Source organism: Alligator mississippiensis, chromosome 1 (assembly GCF_030867095.1).
Source record: "Alligator mississippiensis isolate rAllMis1 chromosome 1, rAllMis1, whole genome shotgun sequence".
NCBI classification, from domain to species: domain Eukaryota; kingdom Metazoa; phylum Chordata; order Crocodylia; family Alligatoridae; genus Alligator; species Alligator mississippiensis.
In genome coordinates, this window is record NC_081824.1 from 101,759,205 (window position 1) to 101,779,028 (window position 19,824).

Consider the following 19,824-nt stretch of genomic DNA (forward strand, 5'->3'; position numbering starts at 1 on the left):
GATATGTAAGAAGTCAATACAATATTGAATTCATACAGTACAAAAATAAAAATATTAAATAATATTTTCCATTTTCCAAGTTAGTGGCACTACTAACTTAAACTTGGTAATACCTTCACAGTCCTAGATGAGGTCTACACCACAAAATGTTGCTGGCATAAGTTTTATTGTTCACCAGTGTGCAAAAAAAATCATACCTGCTGACAGAGCTATGCAGGTAAAACTCTGGGTTTTTGAAACCGAGACAACAGAAGCACTTAACCAATATCATAAGCAAGGTTATGTAGTTATACTGTCAGAGAACTCTTTGGGCACATCCAGACGAGCACGCGTGTACAGTTTGCAGCACTTCAAAGCTGTTTGAGGTGCCATAAACTGCATGCAGTGCAATGCAACCTTTAGTAGGAGCACCACTGGGAGATCCTGCTGTCAAAAAAAGTGATGCTGTGCACACGGCAATAGCATGAACCACCAGAAACAGAGCCTGGCCATCCAGAGCCAAGTTATGGCTGCTGGCCAGGCACTGTGTGCTGCTGCTGTTCTGGGAGGCCCCCATGACCCCAAGTAAAGCCACTGCTGTCCCTACAACCCCAGCTTTCCCTACCCAACCTGGGATGATTTGGCATGCACTGAAGTGCAGGTGTAGGGGCATGCCCTGGGGCACAAAGCAGTGGCACAAATATGCCACTGGATGTGCATGCTCATCTGGATTCACCCTTTCTGACAGAGTACACTGCATATCTACCAGGGGGCTCTACTAGTGCACCTAGGCAGCAGAGGCTCTTCTCACATGGACAAATCTTTAATTAATGTTAGTTAACATTTGTGCTACTGCTGGGTGTCAGAGATGCTGTTTTGTTGTTTTTAAGATCAGCCTTTTATACTATTACAAAAGGTAAGATCTCCCTAACTCTTTTTGCATAGATTTTATCCATCGTTATTTATTTCAGAGAATTCTTTATTGCTAAGTGCATGCTAATAATAAATTTGAATACAGATTTCTACCTTCTTTGGACAAGACAACAGCTCTGGACAAGCAATCTAGGGCAGCTTCCCTTAATTCAAGGATGTCAAACACATGATTTGAAAGCTGGATGCAGCACAGTAAGCTGGAGAGTTTGGAGGCATGGCTAGAAGGGGACATAGGCTGCTGCAGGATCTGGGGCCTCAGGGTCCCAGTGGACATGGGCATCAGTGGCAGGGGGTGAATGAGAGCCATCCAACACAGCCCTTAATCACCCTGCAGCCACCTGGGACACCACGGCTTCTACCACTGCCACTGCAGTGGCCACTGAAACTGTGGTGGATGTGGTAGGTGCTGCTGTTGCTGCAATGGCTGTTGTTGCCACTGCCATGCTGGCTTTGACCACTGTCTCTTCCTCATGCCCCAGGCTGGATCTGATCCATAAGGAGTCCTGTGGTCCAAATCCAACCCAGGACCCAAAATGAGTTTGATACCTCTATCTTAATAGAGTCTTTCTTTGGCATACACTGGAACTATAACTATACTACTGGAGGGGAGGGGGTAGAGGGAAGGAGGATAAAGATTACTGTAGTTACATAGGTGTCCTTAATATTTAAATTGGTTTGTCTTCTTGACTATTCATTTCCATGGTAAGTATAGGGAAATTTAAGGCCATTGTTCAAGACCCTAATGAGACCACATCTGGAATACTGTTTGTAATTCTGGGCATCCACATTTAAAAATGATTCAGTCTAATCTATACAGGTGCAGAGAAGGGCTAGCAGGGAATAAGAGACTGCCTTATTAGAGGAAATTAAAAGAGTTTAGTGTGGTTAGCTTGGCAAAATTGAGGCTGAGAGGAAGTACGATTACTCTCTATAAAGAGTTCAGGGGAAAGAAGAAGAGGTATTTAAGCTAAAGGGCAGTGTTGGCTCAGGTGAAAATCAGACTGAGAATCAGAAGGGTTCTACTCACAAGAGTAGTGATAAGTTGGGATGAAAAAAACAGTCACTATTTTACCATGGAGTGCAGCGGCATACATTTTTGGAGGGATGATATGATGTGGTTGCCAGCCATGGCAGGGACTAGACTCCATGCCCCCAAAAGTCCCTTCCGGTCGCATATTATTTGAGCACTTTCACTCTCCTATTTCTGTAAAATAAAGGGCATGTTTTCCTTTTGCATGTCAGGGAGGCAACTCCTAAACTAGTGATGTCCACCTGCAGTTTTTTTCCTGCATACTAGAACACTACACCTTATGGAGGCTGGAGAGGGTCCTTAGGGAGGCTAGAAGGAGAGGAGACCAAGAGCCTGTCTCACTAAAAGGGTTCATTCCCTATCTGGCCAGTTTTCCATAGTCAAATGCTAGACAACCTCTTCCTGGGCATTATCCCAGCTACATTTTTTGGAGATAATTTCCCTCTTATTAATCTCTCCCCAGGCATCTGAAAATGGTAGTTGCCATGCACAGAGATTTTTTCTGATTTACAACAAGAGTTTGTGATTGGAAACTGTGGGACTGGACACTTGGTCTCCAAAGAAATCTGGCTAACAGTAAGGCTGCTTGCACTCTTGGAAGAATAGCTGTAAATCGTTTTGAGAAAAGCAGATTTGGTGTTTGCCTCTTGCTTATACAGTATGATATAACATTTGGGAAGGAAGGTGCAGCAGAGGATTCCATAGTTTGATATTAAAATGACAATGATCTCAACAGCAGGCAGGTATTTGCCAAACGTAGTCATGTAGACAGGGATAAATATAATCCATGCTATGAAATAAATGAGCATGCCAAAGGTTATGAATTTAGCTTCATTGTAATTCTCTGGTAGTTTTCTACCTTTAAAAGCAAATATGAAGCAAATAAAAGCCAGAGTAGCTATATAACCTAACATGATTCCTAAAGCCAAAATAGAACCCTCATTACATTCCAATATAATAACTTCACGAATGGAAAAATTTTGTTCAACAAAAGGGCTTCTAAATATTACCCAGAAAGTGCAAATGATAACTTGAATTCCAGTGCAGGTCACTGCTATGGGAATAGGCTTGTAGAGAGACTTCAGGAAATTCTGAATCTTGGGATCAAAGCTGAAGGCCAGTAAAATTTTAAGTGACTTCATTAAAATGCAAGAGATGCAGAGGACAAAACTTATGCCAAAGAGAGCTTGCCTTGTTTTACATTTGAATTCCCTTGGTTCACCAATGAAAAAGCCAGTGCTAAAAAAAATGAAGAAGTGGCAGAGGAGTATAACATAGCAGATTGCTAAACCACCTGACGCCTTTACTACTGGGGTGTCCAGGTATCTAGTAAATATTGTACTAATCATAACAATCAAAACAACCCCAAGTCCAGAGAGGATCAGTAGCAAAACAGCAAACCAGTCATTCCAGTTGAGGTACTGTACTGTCTTTTTGTGGCATCTAGTACTGTTCACAGGGGACCAGTGAGTTTTGTTGTTGCATAGATAGCAGTGATCCATATCTAAAAATGGAAAAATGGAAATCACTTTAAAAGACCCACAATGTCTAAACCAATTATTGGAGACAGAACATTTGTTCAGAGCTCTCAAGCAGGAGAAATGTAAGACAGAATTCTATTTTGCTTTATGCAAGTAAATGGCAATTTTTCAGGAACAGAAGTTGCATATTTGGCAGGTAAACATAGTTTGGGATTCTGATACCTGTGCAATGTTGATATATAAGCATCTACACAACTATAGAGCATGCATAGTGGGCTATGCACGAGACAGGCAAATATTATAGAATCATAGAAAATTAGGGTTGGAAGGGACCTCAGGAGATCATCTAGTCCAACCCCCTGTTCAAAGCAGGGCCATCCCCAACTACATAATCCCAGCCAAAGCTTTGTCTAGCTGGGTTTTGAAAACCTGCAAGGATGGAGCTTCCACCACCACTCTGGGTAACCTGTTCCAGTGTTTTACTACCCTCCTAGTGAGAAAATTCTTCCTAATATCTAGCCTAAACTTCCTGTGCTGCAACTTGCGACGGTTGCTCCTTGTTCTGGCATCTGCCAACCCTGAAAACAATCTAGCTCCATCCTCTTTCAAACCCCACTTCAGCTATGTATACAGTATACCTAAGGGTAAGTCCCAGAAGAAATAAGGGAGAGGGGGGCAAAGAAGACTACTCTTACGTTGCAGCCCCATTAGCTGAGTGGTTAGGGCCCTTGCCCAGGTTCTAGGTCTACTCCTCACCCAGAAGGTATTTGAATCTGTAGTTCACTGACTTCTCAGCACAGTACTCTAACCACCAGGCTACAGGTCAAGCATTATTCAGTACTTTCTCCAGCATGTTTTGAAGCTGAGACACTGCATCTTGCAATTACTATTCATTTGGTAAAGCAGATAGAGAGCAGTGCAGTTAGGAAATTCATGCTTCAGTGGGAGCAAGAGTCTAGGCCACAACCCATGATCTTCCAGAACATCCTCCATCTTACTCTAGCTCATACCCTCCTCCTGAACCCATGTATCAACCTTGGTCAACTGGGGCATCTAGCTGCTTTATCTTTGGAACATACAATTGCTTTTTTAAAATCATGTAAACATATACAAATATATTTTGCTTATTACAAAATTATTTTCCAGTTACCAAGGCATATAGCTGTATATACTTAAAACAACTGTATGGGTCTCTTTATTTGACTCGCAGTTATTTACCTGTCTGATTGCTGTAATGGTTCTCTGGGCAATACACACACTCATAGCAGCATGTGTGTGGACTTGCTGTAACCTTCTTCATTTGCCCTGGCCTGCATTCCTGGGAACATTTTGACCAAAATTTCTGCAATGTTGTGGAGAAAACAAACAAAAAAGCAGCCCAAGCACAATTAATTCCTAAGAACACTTTCCATTTAGAATAAACAATGCTCATCTCATTCTACATTTGGATCAAGCTTTTGAACTTAAAAGATGTTTCAAGGATCCTGCAAAGAACTCTATAACATTCCAGTGTGGGATTCCATGCTAATTGGATTTCAGTGCATTACCAGTAAAACAGTGGGCAGATTTTGAAAAGATTTCAAGTCCCATTGATTTTTATGCAGATTCCTAGGCAGGTAGCTCACATCAGTAGAAATTAGGTGCCTAAATACTGACTTTGGGTGAATCCCCTCATGCAGGGGTTTGCTCTTGCAGTGGCAAAAATTAGCAGCACAAAGCTGCACACACCCCTGCATGTGTACTTTGGTGCAGGGTAAAGTGCCTTGCTTTGGAGAAACTGCCACTTCCCCACTCCTTCCAGCTCCCAACATGCTGGAGGAGCCAGGGTGGAAGTAGAAGAGGGGAGACCCTTTGGCCAGCACTGTGTCTGCTAGTGCACACTCCTGTGGTATGTGCTGCACTGCTTTTTTTGCAGCATTTTGGTTTTTTGCTCCTGGGATTTCCTGATAGTAAATTATGCCCCCATGCTGCAAATTTGCAGTGCAGGGCACATTTTAATGTGGTTTGTAGTGCCATAAAAAGGTTTGTGGTGCCACAAACCACATGTGCCTGCACGTCTGGATCTGGCCTCTGTGTCTTTTTAAAAACGGACTTAGGTTTCTAACACTTCCATGCTTTCAATGGAATTTTAGAAGGAATTCAGGCATCTACACCCATATTGCAATTATGAAAACTCTTGTTCAACCAAATCCTGTTCCTAGAGACATTTAAAGTACATAGGCATCTTTATGACTTAAAAGTTGCCCAAGTACCTAAAGTTGCACCTAGAACTTCCACCATCCAAGGGTTTGATTTGGCAGGCATTCCCAGACCACAGCATACATCTACAGGACTAGGCTCCACACAAAATGTGGGGGCTGTGTTCTATTTTATATATTATTCCAGTGGTGATACAACATGGTAGACTCAAATTCAATTCTCTTAACAGCTTGAGACATTCAGCTCCAAATCTCCCACCTCCCCAAAGGAATGCCTTAAGTACCAGGATGTAGGTTATGTAGGATGCGAGGAGTGTTCCTCAGCCATCTTGTTAAACTTTGTAGAAACCAGCTTGTTGGTCACAAAGAGAGAACAGGACAGATGATGCAAAAGGACACCACTCTCTGTAACTTGGTATTTAGGGCACTTATCTGGAAAAGGGCAAAGTTTGTCTCTGTTCCAAGGACTGCATCTGTATTTTATTGAATGACAGCTTAATGAGGAATATGGAAACATTCTGAGGACAATGTTATACCTGGATCTCCCACTTCCTTTGTGAATGCTTTAACCTTAAACTACTTCAGAAAAGCACAACTGCTTTTCTCTGGCCATGTTTTAAAATAAAAGAATAAAAGAAAAGGCAGAGATGCTGGCCCTCAGGGATGCAGACTCTGCTTCCCAGGTGGTAGAAACCACTACATCCAGCCTTGCATGAAAGTCTAACCTGCTGAGTGGAGAACTGCATACATTTTAGGTGCCTAAATCCGTATTGGATTCAGGATTTTGCTGATTTTAAACATTTTATCCTTAATCTCATGCAGGCTTCTGTCTTTCCCTTCTTTTATCATTGCCTAGGTACATACATTCCAATAATCCTGGAGAATTCTCCCAGTTTTGTTCTCCTGGTAGAAAAATTTACCCAGAGCCGTGTGTACAGATATTTGAGTACTGAGACCCTAGAGCAGCAGTTTTCAAACTTTTTGAGCTGAGCCCCCACTTTGAGTTATGTTTACATTCCTGCTTGCCCCCTTCCCCCCACCCCTCAAAGCAGTGCAGTCAGGCACAGAGCGCCTCTCATCCTAGCAGCCACTGGGGCTCAGCTTGGCTCAGTGGGGTGGGCTCCACCTGCTGCCACTCCAGTGCTTCCTGCAATGGCCTCACTGCAGCTCTAGGCTGTGCACCTGCTACATCGGGCTCCCAGAGGTGTAGCAGCCTGCTGGAGGAGCCTGACTGGGGCTCACAGACCCCACATTCCCTCATGAGGCTGTAGTGGCACCACTTTCTTGCAAACTTCTTGCCCGTGCCCCCTTGCACTGTGCCCAGCCTCCCCATGTTCCTCCACACACCCCACCCAGGGGACTGTGCACAGTTTGAAAACTGCTGCCCTAGAGAGTGGAGATCCCACAGTGCTGACACTGTGTAGACAGGGGGGACCCTGTGCATATATCTTAGCATGCTTTGCAGGTTCCCTTAGTCTGTCTGGCAACAGATGTTAGCAGTGCATAGGTCAGTCCTGATTGCCTGACCCAGACTACCCATGGTCAGCCTGTGTTTCCCTGAAGTACAATGTGGGGATTGTGAAGGGGCCCATTTTGCTCTTTGCTGGAGCAGCAAAGTCCAGCAAGAGACACACAGTCTTTGTAGGCATGGGGGAAGAGGGATGCTAGAGGATTATATTCTCTCCTGAGAGAAGCCAAAGCATGTACAGACATTCACTCTCCTGGGCGTGATTTAACCCAGGTTGTTCCTAGGTTATTTTCCTCCCGGAGCAGCCATTTTCGCTCTGGGAGAAAAAGCATGAACATGTATACACTTGTGGTTTCTCCTGGAAGAGCAGCGACTCTCCCAAGACAAATTGCATGCCTTATCAGTAATAACAATTTTGTAGGACAGAATAGGTGTTCAATCACAGTTACACAATCAAGTTATAACCTGTAACGGCACTGAAAGAAATGAGAATGGACAAATGGAAATGGTTGAAACTGCTATACAATGCTACTGGTGGCAGTAGGGTAATACAGCAAATGTAAAGCAATCTAACTCACTTGCTTTTAGCTGTGCTGACCCTGCACGGTCAATTTGATCATACAACAAGACCAACTTGATCATATAAGACCCCTAATACTGAAAAAGAAAAAAGGATGTGCTACAAAAATTATGTTCCTATATAGTGACTTGTTCTATTAGAACGATACTTTAAAGTTCTTATGAATAATCCTTACGACAGACATAATGGGTAAACTGATAGGGAAACATCTTATGGAGGAATTTGAGATATATTTCAATTGAAAACTGTGAGTTTATTCTCACATTCAAATCCTACTTAGCGTATATGAGGGTGGCAGAATTTTAATGAAAGTAATGGGACAGTTGAGCACTAAGAGTTAGGAGGAATCTTTGTTAGTAATAGTAAGCCCATAAATGATTAATAGTTAATACACACTAGAAGTGTGAGATACTGCCAGAGGAGGATATGCAATTCTACACACCACTGTTTGACAAACTAAGAGCATGTGTGCCAAATACCTTTAAATTAAAAAAATCAGTTTTTTTCTCTTCATCTGGGAAGATAAAATCATCTTTCTGCAGGTCATATTCAGCCATATTGGTGATCTCTATCTGCCCATTGATTTCCTTCCAGAGGAGCACATCATACCCAGTGTTCATGTCTCCTTTGGCATCAAAATGAACTTCTTTTTCACTGTCAGTTATTTTGACTTTCTTCAGTTTTTCAAGAAGCTATAGCAGTAAAAATAATAAACATGGCACACATCAATACCATTTCAGCTTGGAACAAATGATCTTTTTTATATGGCCACATGTAGATAAAAACATTACTTTTTTTAGGTGTATAGGGATTTTAAAGTCAGAAGGGACCATTACAATTTTCTAGTCTGGCCTCTTCCTATAAAATGACATGATGCAGCAGATGAGACTAGATAGTGAAAGCAGCCTCTATAGCCTTAAAATATATTGATTTATGGTCCTTAAAATGTAGTTTTACCTGCTGACAAGGGATAAAGAGGCCTTCAGAATGATTCCTTTTGTAGAAAATCTGCCCTGATGCCAGCTGCTGTTGTACAGCTACATTCAACCTAGAGATGGGCTAAGTTTGGATTCAAATTGGATCCAGACCTAATCTTACCCAAAGCTCTGATCATGTTCAAGTCTGTATGAGCCTTAGCCTTTGAAACTGTTCTTCTTAGGATGAGTCACCTAATGCCTAGAGCTGGGAAGGATATTTGAAGTTGATATTCTTGCTAGTCATTAAAATATTTGTTCTTTTCCACATTCTGTATGAACAAAATCAAAGAACCATTCTTTTGAAAACACATTGATTAGGTCAATTTATTTTGTCATGTGCTCAAATATAATAGTAACTCCCTGGTCTAAGTGTGCAGTTTAGGGCAATTACTTCTAAATTTCACTGGTGTACATGAAAGGAGAGTTGGGGCTTAAGTTACAAAGAACTTGAGTCCTAACACTTCAAAAGTAGCCTATACATTTGGGTACCTCAGTTTTCTAGATGCTTAGGTTTAAAGACACTTGGGCTTTTTCTAGAGGGGCCGAGCCTTAGAGAATTCAATATTCAACAACACTGAATATTAGATTCTGGCTGTCTCAGGCCGGATACCCAAAATTAGAAATGCTTTTTGAATAGTGGGCTTCTTCTGATTTGAGCATTATATAGCAATCAGCACCTTCAGTACAGCCTGCATCTCTTATCTGGTCCTGTGGTTTGAACATTAGAAGACTTAGTAGGTAACATTTCACACAGAATATTTGTTAAATTGAAAACAGTTTTTCTTGGACAAAGTTCTTTGCTTCTAGATTTGTGAAACTACCAGAATTACAAGTCTGTAGAGCTGCCAGAGCTTCAAATCCATGTTTCTATGATAAAACATGTCAGGGGTGCCAAAGATACAGTCCCTGGGCTGGATCCAGCCTGCAGAGCCATTTCATCTGGGCTGTGGGGCTCCTGGAAAGGCCAGGAATTCAGAGGCAGGGTGAGTAGGGATGGTGCCTGTGGCCAATTCCTGGGTACAAAGTCCTGTTGGAAACACATGTAGCGGGGTGGGGGCAGTGATGGCTACCTTAGCCCCTGTGCTACTGCCACTTGCCTCACCACCACTAGTAGGTCCAGATCTGGCCTGTAAGGAGCCCAGTAGCCTGTATCTGGCCTGGAGGGCCAGTTAAGAATGACACCCCAGCCCTATGTGATTCTTTTTAATTCATATTATGGAAGCTGAATTGCCTGACAGCAGCTGACAATGTTGTATTTTCTATGCTAGAAGGAGTATCAGAACAGAAGTGCTGTATTAAGACAATGAATTGGTTTTATAGTATAACACTGGTCTGATTCTCTCAGGATAAAATGTTAACCCTTTTTCATCACAGAAAGTCAGGCTATAAACCGGTATTGTCTAATGAAGTGGATCAGCTGTGGCAGGATGTGTTCACTTCAATGAGCAAAATACACTTTGCCCATTGTTGTGCACCAGATAGGGGCCTGATCCTGTGGGACAATGAACAACACGTTCCCTGCTTATGGAGACTCACCTCAGAGATTCCCCAGAGCGTGTCTCTGGAAGACAGGGAAGCCAAGGTTTCCTGCTTGCAGAGATGTGCCCCTGGCAATCTCTAGAGCAAGTCTCTGTAAGCAGGGAACCCCAAATTTTCCCACTTAGAGACACAGCTCAGAGATTCCCCAGAGTGCATCTCTAAGTGAGGAAACCCAGCTTAGAGATGCTCTTTCGAGATTCCCTAGGGCACATCTATAAACTTAGAAACCCAGTTTCTCCACCTACAGAGCTGTGCCCCAGGGAATCTTCGCACTGTGTTACTGTAAGCAGAGAAAGCAGGGATTCCCTGCTTACAAAGAGATTTCCCAGGGCGTGCCTCTGTAAGAGGAGAAAGCTGAGCAGGGTCTCTAGGGGATTAAAGGGCCCAATCCTGTATGGGAACTCTCAGGGCACTTAGGATCTGGGGCTTCAAGCCACAGGGGTGCCTGCCTGGGGCACCTGGAGAGTGCAAGCATCTCTGGGCTGCCTAAGCTTATGCATAAAGCAAGCAAACATCTGCTGCAATAAAGCAGCAGAAACTATTACCACCTGTGTTGCTGCCACAAACTATGGGCATTTGCGGCACAACATCGGGCATGGCCATCTGTTTGCTTGGCTTTTGTTCTGCCATAAACAAAATTCTGGCAGCACAAAGGCAAAGTCTGTTTCCACCCTCAAATTAAAGGTTTGTTAAGGCACACATCATTCATTCATCATTGTCCCAGAGGACAGGACCTGTAAGTAATATTACAGTCACTGATTCCATGCTTCTTAGTTTAGACAGAAATTTTACCTACTTTACCTGGCATGAGTAAAAACTTTAGGTGTGAAAGGTTAAATTAATGTCAACAGAATGAGGTCTGGATGGATGGTTCAGTTGAAGTCTATTGAAAAGCCCTATCTCTTTGGAGTCCTGGTATGGAAGCCATGGTTTTGCAATAGACTATTACATCATTATAGCATAATGCCATCCACAAATGCCATGGCTATATGAAACTGAGCCATGAGAACAAGCATCATTTATTTTATTGATGCAGTCATCCACACCTCATTTTCCTCCATTTTACAAGAGTGTCTAAATGGGGTTCTAATTTGTACATTTACATTCCATTTGGACATAGTCTACTACATTAGTCATGGTATAAGACGGAACAGGAGATTATAACCACTGTGCATGTCCCTGGGCACATCATGTGACCTTTTTGTACTTCAGGTGTATCATTGGTTTCAAAAGGGGACACAATAAGAGAGTTTTACAATACATTTTTAGTTGAAGCATAGCAGGGCAGCCGCAACGTACAGGGCAGTGCCAGCTGCCATGGTGCCAATGGCAGCAGTGCAGTCCGCCACGGCAGTGGCTATTTTTGTGCCCCACTACAAAGGCAGTGCCTGGGGCAGCTCCCCTGGTTATCTCTCCCCCTCCTCCTCAGTTACATTATTGGTTATGAGAACTTCAGCTCAAAGTGTCTAATTTGTTATTATTAGTTATAATAATTATTGCAAGAGTTGAAACTTCCCTGATGTCCTCATTCCTCAGTACATGGTTCTGTGTCCAGGATTCAGTTTCAGCCTAAATTTTATCTATATATTCTTTGGTATAGTTAAAGTATAAATTCTTGGGGGATACACTTTCAAACCAGTTCAAAGGGTTAAGTCACCTCTCTTTCTCCTCATGTTCTGGGTCTTTAGCTATTCCAGTAGGTTTTGAGTTAAACTGAGACATAATGAGAGTTCAAATTCACTGGAGTTTATAATATCTACTTTCCCCATGCCTGAATTTGGCCATTTATGTAGGAGATTGATATTTGTTGTTTTCTTTACATCCTATCTTGGTTTGACCTGTTCTGCTCTGGAAGAAGCAATCACATCAGGTCAGGGGGCATCAGTGTTTGTTTGCCTTTTGAATGAACTTTGTTTAACTCTCTTAGTAAAAGTGTGTAAAAGTGAATAGTCCTGACAAAGTACTTGGGTAAAAAGGTCAGGTCAGATTTATTGGTTTGATTTCTCCTTCTGTTTCCTCACCAAAATGATTCTGAAAACAGATAGATTTTAGGCAATGTACTTTACCCATCCTTAAGACATAGTGTCTGGTTTTCCCATAGCTCACTCTGTTTGCCTAGAATCTATATTTTGAGGATGGTTTTGTGGAGGAAACAGCAGGAGAAATCAGGGTTAACACAAACACACACAAAATAAATCATTTTAACTTTCAATCAAAAGCTCCCTGATTGACACGTTGATCCCCTTCCCCTACCTGATCTACTGCTTTGCTATCTGCTTCCTGCACTCCCTGCCCAATCTGCTATTCTGCTCCCTGCCTGATTTGCTGTTCTGCTTTCTGCTCTGTTTGCTGCTGTGCTGCCTGCCCTCTCCCTGATCTGCCATGTGACACACAAAGAGGCTGTCTGTGCCACTTGTGGCAAGTGTAGCACCGGTTAGCCACACTTGAGTTAGATAATTCTTTGTATCCAAGATGATGGATCTATAGGCAATGAAGAAGAAGGGACTTAACAGGAAGTAGACTAGACTACTCAATAAGAGAAGACACAAGTGTTTGGCTGGTCAACTCGGATAAGAAGCAAGGAAGAAATACAAGGGAATGAAGAATGCACATAGAAGAAGCAGCAAAGAAGAATTTACCCGTACCTCCCAGGGAGCAAAAGCAAAGGGATTTTTGCAATTCCTGTCTTGGCACTGCTCCCGAATGGCATATGCAATAGTTTGGACTGCCAGCATAGTACTGTGGATAAATCCAGGCTCAATGTTGGCAATCAGAAAATCATCTTTCAAGGTTTGATTGTTTTCTCCAGCCTTGTACATTAAACTCTCCTGGGTGCAATTTGAAATGCAGTTATTCAATTCCTGGTCCTTTACATGGGCACAGGCGGACAAAAGTAGCATGTATTCATTTAGAAACTTGTTATTTTCCATGGGCTTTGCATGCAGAGTTTTCAAGAAGTCATGGAATGTAGATATGTTTCCACTTTTGAATGCAAATCCCACCACTGTTCCAAGGCGCTTGATGTAGGGAATCATGCTAACCTTGACAGCAGCTGACCAGTTATCGCTTGCAATCCAGACTTTATTTATGTTCCTCTCAATGGCTTTTTGAAATAGTCTCATCACATGGAATTGTCTCATAAAAACAACAATTACATTTACCCTGGTTTCCTCGATAATCTTCTCAAATGCTTGATTAACTTTGGCATTAATGGTGCTATCAGAGAGAAAGGCTGGTAACATCTCTTTATAAGCAATACAGACGTTGTTCGCCATGGCCTGTATCCCAAAGCTCTCCAGAGCAAAGCGCCCATAATCATCATCAGTGGCTATGATTCCAATCCAATTCCACCCAGACATATGGATCAAGCGGGCCATTGCTCTTGTCTGATATAAATCACTAGGCACAGTACGTAGAAAGGAAGGAAATCGGATTTTGTCACTGAGGATTTCAGAAGAGGATGCCTGACTCACCTAGAAAGGGACAGAGTAAATAGTTACAGAAATTCTGAGTAGATGCTAAGAGATCAAAGCCAGTACAACTGCTTTCTTTTAAAGTGCTTAGGGTTGCCCCAATTGGTGTTCCAAGTGTGAACTTGCTACAGATGAAGATAGAGGTAGCTCTAAGCCATCTTTCTGCCTCTGACCATATAAGGGCTAGCTACAAGCTACTCTTGGAGACTTTTTGAGTAGCCCAGGTCAACCAAAACATTGTATTGCAGCTCTGCCATTCCATGGCCCTGCTGTGCCTTCTCCCTACCCCTTACTGCTCCCAAGTATGCCAGATGCTTAGGCCCAAATCCAGCTCCCTTTCAGGCAGGTAAGTAATACTTAGGGATGTTTATACATGTGCTCTGGGGGTGGGGCACTTTAATTAAAGGGCCAGAGCATCTTGTGTATTAGCATTCTTGCACTTCAAAATGGCGGCAGGGGTGATTTATTTAAAACTTGTCAAACGAGCTTTAGTTAAAGTGCCCCCACCACCATTTTGAAGTGCAGAGATGCTGATACATGAGATGCAAAGGCTGGCTGGAGTATGCTAATTACCATGCTCCAGCAGACTCAATTATTCAATTCTGCTTCAAGGCGCTGTAATCACAGCACATCGGAGCAGCCTCCTGGAATGTGTACGGGCAACTAGGTGCCTAACTTTGGCTGCGTAAGTGGCATTTGGGGGCATTTACCTGGTTTTTAGAACGTGCTTCCTCCTCTTCTCTCTCTGATATCCTGTACCTCACCTTACCTTTCTAAGCATGCTCAGAAAAGGTCCACACCAGTACAGCAGATGATTTTATTCTACCAGGGAAAGCATGTTACCCTGTGCAACCCCTCATATATTAAGCACATGATTAGTGACTGTGTGATAGAAAGGAAGAGCAGCAACTCACTTACCTTTTAGTCTAATTACCTAAAAGTGGGGACACTTGCCCAGGCAGTGGGAGATGAGAGCGCTTGGCTCTCCTCATGCAGAGCGTCTCCCACTTCCCAGCAACTTGTTCTAGCCACCAGGCCAGGCCAGGACTAAGAATAGTCTTCATTTCTGCTTATTAAAGCTGACAAGAAAGAATGGTTTGTAGAGACAGTATCTCCTACCTCCTACCAGAAGTGAAGTGTGATGAACTCCTGGGTCTTATGGTTCATTGATAACGAAATCATCAAAGTGAAGGAACAAACCAATCGGAGACCCCCTCCTCAGGTTGATTTTCAAATCTTACAGGGGGGCTTTCATCTCTTATGGGGGGGGAGGGGGATCAGCCCCCAAACCTCCCCTTAATTCTCACACTGCCTATGACAATGCAAGACTTGGTTCACTGCCAGATAGCTTTTGAATAAGATCAGATGGAGTGTTAAGTTTAATATTTGCTACATCTGTTGGGCGTGCAGCATGATCATTTCTTACTGCAATGGTTGGCTGGACTCCATGATACTACTATGTCTTTTTCTATCTCTTTACTGTGACCCTACTTTCTAGCCTAGATGCTGTATGCTCTACTTTCAGCAGCAGATGCAGCACGTTTAAGTGTGAAGGAATTTCCTTTAACATGGTCAGGACTAGATCCTGGCCTTAACTCCATCCTTTTAGTCTGATGGAGCAAAAGTACCAAAGGCAGGTACTTATATGCATGCCTAGATTTCAGCATCTAAGTAGTCTCACCAGTTCCACTCCCTGTATGTAGGGAGTGTGCTGAGGATGGAAAAGGATGTTTAGGGAAGGGATGCAGTGAACCTGGGGAGCTATATAGTCCAGCAGTCTTTGGCTCCTCCAAAGACTGCAGGAGCAGAAAGGTGGTTTATACCAACCTTCCTGAACACCCTGTGCACAGTTTGACCAAACCCTGAATCTGTTCAAATTAGAACTTTATCTTTCTTGCAGCAGAGGTCAAGACATTAGAAAAATCACCTCAGGCCAAGCTTGATGTCTCTGGAAACAACAGACTTCAGATCACTTTCCCTTTGCTCACTAGTTCCATGGTTTTCAACAACCATCATGCCCCACTGTCCTGCAGCTTTCTATCCTATAATTGATATGATATTGTCAGGTTAGCATCTTCTCCATTGATTCCTGAAGACCCCAGAAAGCCTTTGAGCCAAATCCAAGTCTGGCATGCACATGCGCAACTCCCATTTATTTTGGTTGGAGCTGTTCCTATGTATACCAATGCTAATTTGATCCTGCATTCAAAATGAGAATATTCCTTCTACCTGTGGGATTAGTTGCAAATTCAATAGCCTTGAAACTGACATTGTTACTTCAGAGTAGCTGGCTCCAATGACGGCTTTAACACGTGGTGTATAGTCAGAATAGTTGCACTTGAATTCAACCTCATCCTTGGATGCGTTGAATTTAGAAAGGAACCTCACAGCTGCTCCCATGGCTTTTGTAACTTCTGCACAAGTGTCATAGATTTCATAGCCCAGTGTAATTCCAGATAATAGTGTTGAATTGTTGATCATTTCAATAGCATGTATCATTGCCAGGGTCTGAAGAAACACCTGAATTTCAAAACTGACACAAAAAACACAATTTTAAAATTAATATCTTTAGAAATAAGGGGGGGGGGAGAACTGTTTGGAGTTCATATCTTGGTATTTGATAATTACTAAAATGAAATGTAAAATTACTAAAATGAAATGTCATTACGTGTGTGATTTTCTGGGAGCAGGGGGGAAGCTTATTCACTGTGTATTTTTGATTCACATCCAAATGCAAGGTGTAACAAAAAAACCGCAATGCCCTTAATACAATTTAAATAAAAAAATATATTAAATACAAAACCAGAACACAACCAGATTCTCAGCTGTCAAGCAGCAGGCAGTAATTAACCAGTTGCTTAGCTCAGGCAAATCTGCAGAGCTCTATTGAATTCATTGGAACTACACCAGTATACTCCAGCTGAGGAGCTGGCAAAATTATCATAATTTTTCTATCTGAAGAATACTCTTCCAACATAAGCTTGAATTAGAAAAAAGAAAGGACTATAGAAAAGACACTATTTCAGAGGTTCTGATCTCCAGTGTTCAGTTAGGTGTTTTAAAAGCCTAATCCAAAGCCCACTAGAGTTAATAAAAAGATTCTCATTGGTTTCAGTAGGTTTTGGATCAAACTCTAGAGTAATGCAACATATCCACAATTAAAATATACCAACTTTGACCTCAGGCTGGATTCTCTAAAACTTTCAAGGTTTTTTGAGTAAACATGAATTTAGTTTCAACCTAGAGCTGCAACAGTTTATTAAATTTACACCAATGCTAAAACATTCAATTTTGTATTATGATTCTGAAGTCAAACCAGTTAACACCTAAAAGTTTCAACTGATTTTTCTATTCAGAATTTGGGTTTTTTCAAGCCCCAAACTCACAGTGATATTGGATGGTTTGCCTCAGGTTTAAGATGAAAGGACACATTTCCATAAATGTGTCTATGTCCATTTTATTTTTAACCGCTACTTCATTCCAAATAATACATGATAGCAGAGCAGAGTACTTTAGGCAAATAACTAATCAAAATAAAACCAATAACTGAAATACAAAGGCTGCTCACTCTCAAGCTCCAACACTACTTGGTTAAATCTGCACATAAGGACAGGTGAACAAAAAGAGAGTCATCCCTCAAATGCACCTGGCCCATAATACCTTCTGGTGAACTTGTCTTTGCCATACTCTATGCAATTATTCACCTCATTCCACAGAGTGGTGCTTTGGACTCACCTCTTTATAAGAAGTAGTTTATTCAGAGATGCAATTTACTGAGAAGTGTTTGAGTCTTCTAGTCTGAAATTTACCTGACTGATATTAGCAAAATCATTCTGGTATTTCATCTGTGGTGTTTGCAAAATTACTCACCCAACACAATTCTGAAACACCGGTCTTACGGAGTATTCATCTGGATGTAGCATTTTCCTATGAACTGCAAATAAAGCTCCAATAACAATGTCCCCAGGAGAACTAGCACCCACAAAGTCGTCAGCATTCTGGCAAGAGTGGAACATATCGAAGCTAATCACAAAGCAGAGGATCAACAAACCAACTAATGCCATGTTTCTATTTCCCTTCCTCACTAGTTGCCTTCAGCCAATTAAGCTGGCTGCAGTGCCAACAGCTCTTGTTCCTATTTCACCTGTAAACAGCAGCAGAGAAAAAAAGTCTGCATTGAAAGCTAGTCACACTTCACTTTATGCTTGCTTTTAATTCAAATGGCTTGTGTTATTTCAACAGTGCCACTAAAGTGATGCTACCATAAACAGGAGAGAGAGAGAGAGAGAGAGAGAGAGAGAGAAGAACCTTGAAACAGAATAGTCTGTAGGCTGGGTTCTGGGTACAAAAGCTCTGTACTCTTAGATAATTGTATATGAAACAGATGCCAAATATTTTGGTATAAATTTGGGATTGTGCCTCTGTAAGCACAGCTTCCTGCCCAGGTTAATGTAAGTATAAGAACCCTTGTAAAATCCCAGTAAAAACAACATGAAGTTCTCTGAGGATCTAATCCAAACACAATGGAGAGAGTCCTATTGAATTCAATGCAATTTTGATCAGGCCTGGAAAGCAGTTGTCTACAGATTACATTTGCTCACAGTTGTCCTCTTTCAATATCTTGGTATAAAACAGGGGTTTTCAACCTTTTTTAATAAGCGTACCCCCAGCAGCCGGATGCGGAGCAGGGAGGGAAGGGGTGGTGTGCGGCAAGATGTGGAGCAGGGCAGGGGGTGGTAGTGGGCACACACAGAGCAGCGACAGCGTGGGGTGGTTGGTGGTACTGGCAGCTGCCATGTGTGAGCTCCCCCACAGCATCTGGCCAGCTGGGCGGTGCCTCTGTGCCCCGCAGAGGGGTGCTGCTGCCCTCCCCCTCCCCTGCTCCTGGGAGGCAGTGGTGCAGGGTAGTAGGTGGCGGTGCTCCATCGCCACCCACCCGCGCATATCCCCTAGGGCTTTCACAAATACCTGCAAGAGTACTTGTACCCCTGGTTGACAAACCCTGGTATAAAACACAAGTTTGGATGTAGTTTCCCTGGGTCTTATCCGAAATCCACCTTGCACTGAGTTCAATGGGCTTTGGATCAGGTCCTGAATTAAGAGCCAGAATTTGCCCTCTGCATTTTAAGTCTTGGCAATGAAGGCAATAAAACCATGGAAAACAAACTGACATGCATCCTGTTTTATTAAAAGAATTGGAAGTCTCTTCCCTTCTCCTTTTCATTCTACCAAAAAAAAAAATCTCTCCACATGTGAGGATCCCCTTGCTTAGTGAAGGACACACTATAGCCATTCTCTGCATTATCATCTCATATTAAATCCACAGAAGTTTTGTTCCATAGAATTGTGTCTCCTTAGACACAGTGCTTTCACAGAGATACTGGCTGTTCTTGCAAATGCTGCCATGATTTCCTCAGATTACAAAAAACATAAATTACAGGATCCATTTTGGAATACTCTGCATGACATTTTCTAGGCCTTCCACGGAGTTTTCCTTCAGAGAGGTTATGTAGAGAACAATCTGAACTGGCAGCCTGAATTTTATTTATTGGATACAGCAGTTACATTGTCAGTAGCGGTAGTTCCCATGAAAGGTGTGCTGCTACTGACTCAGTCTATGATTAAGCAGCAGCCTTCACTCTGCAGTAAATGCCACAAATCAATTTGTGTATGCCATGAAGAACTATGTTAACTTTTTTTTCCAAGGAGGACATATACATGATGACGGATTAATTAGATCAAGAAAGGTTGTTTCTGACTCTATCCAGCCTCTGGTAGACCTGTCCTTTCAAAATGAGATGTGAAAAAAAGTAGGAAGCCTGTTATACAGATTTCAGTTGTGCTCCTCATGCACTTAGGGGCTCTATGTGCATAAACAGAAGAGATGAAAGCAAGCAAGCGAGTGAGTGTTCAGAAAGCTCTGATTACTGGTTTTTTTTAAAGGCATAAAACCCTTTAGCTAAAATCTTTGTGGTATTTTTTTTTCAGTTTTCATTCTCTTTCCCTGTTTTTCTTTCCCTCCTCTTTTCATTTTTGTCATTGAAAGGAGAAAATGGGGAAGAAAGGGAGGAAAAAAATGATTGCCAGTTTTCATAAACCTCATAAATGGCCAATCAAATAGCATTTTCAAAAAAGGACATTTTTAATTTTGAAATATTACTCTCAA

The 19,824-nt window shown here is 42.2% G+C and overlaps 1 protein-coding gene across 1 annotated transcript; it reads right to left on the bottom strand.

Moving 5' to 3' along the window:
- Positions 1-2,322: 2,322 nt before the first annotated feature.
- Positions 2,323-17,722, bottom strand: GPRC6A (G protein-coupled receptor class C group 6 member A). Its single transcript, XM_006258926.1, has 6 exons — positions 17,529-17,722; positions 15,888-16,191; positions 12,831-13,658; positions 8,149-8,361; positions 4,642-4,765; positions 2,323-3,446 (listed from the first exon to the last, which is right to left on the bottom strand). Exons 1-6 carry the CDS (start codon positions 17,720-17,722, stop codon positions 2,323-2,325), a joined length of 2,787 nt encoding a protein of 928 aa, XP_006258988.1.
- Between the last annotated feature and the right edge of the window lie 2,102 nt (positions 17,723-19,824).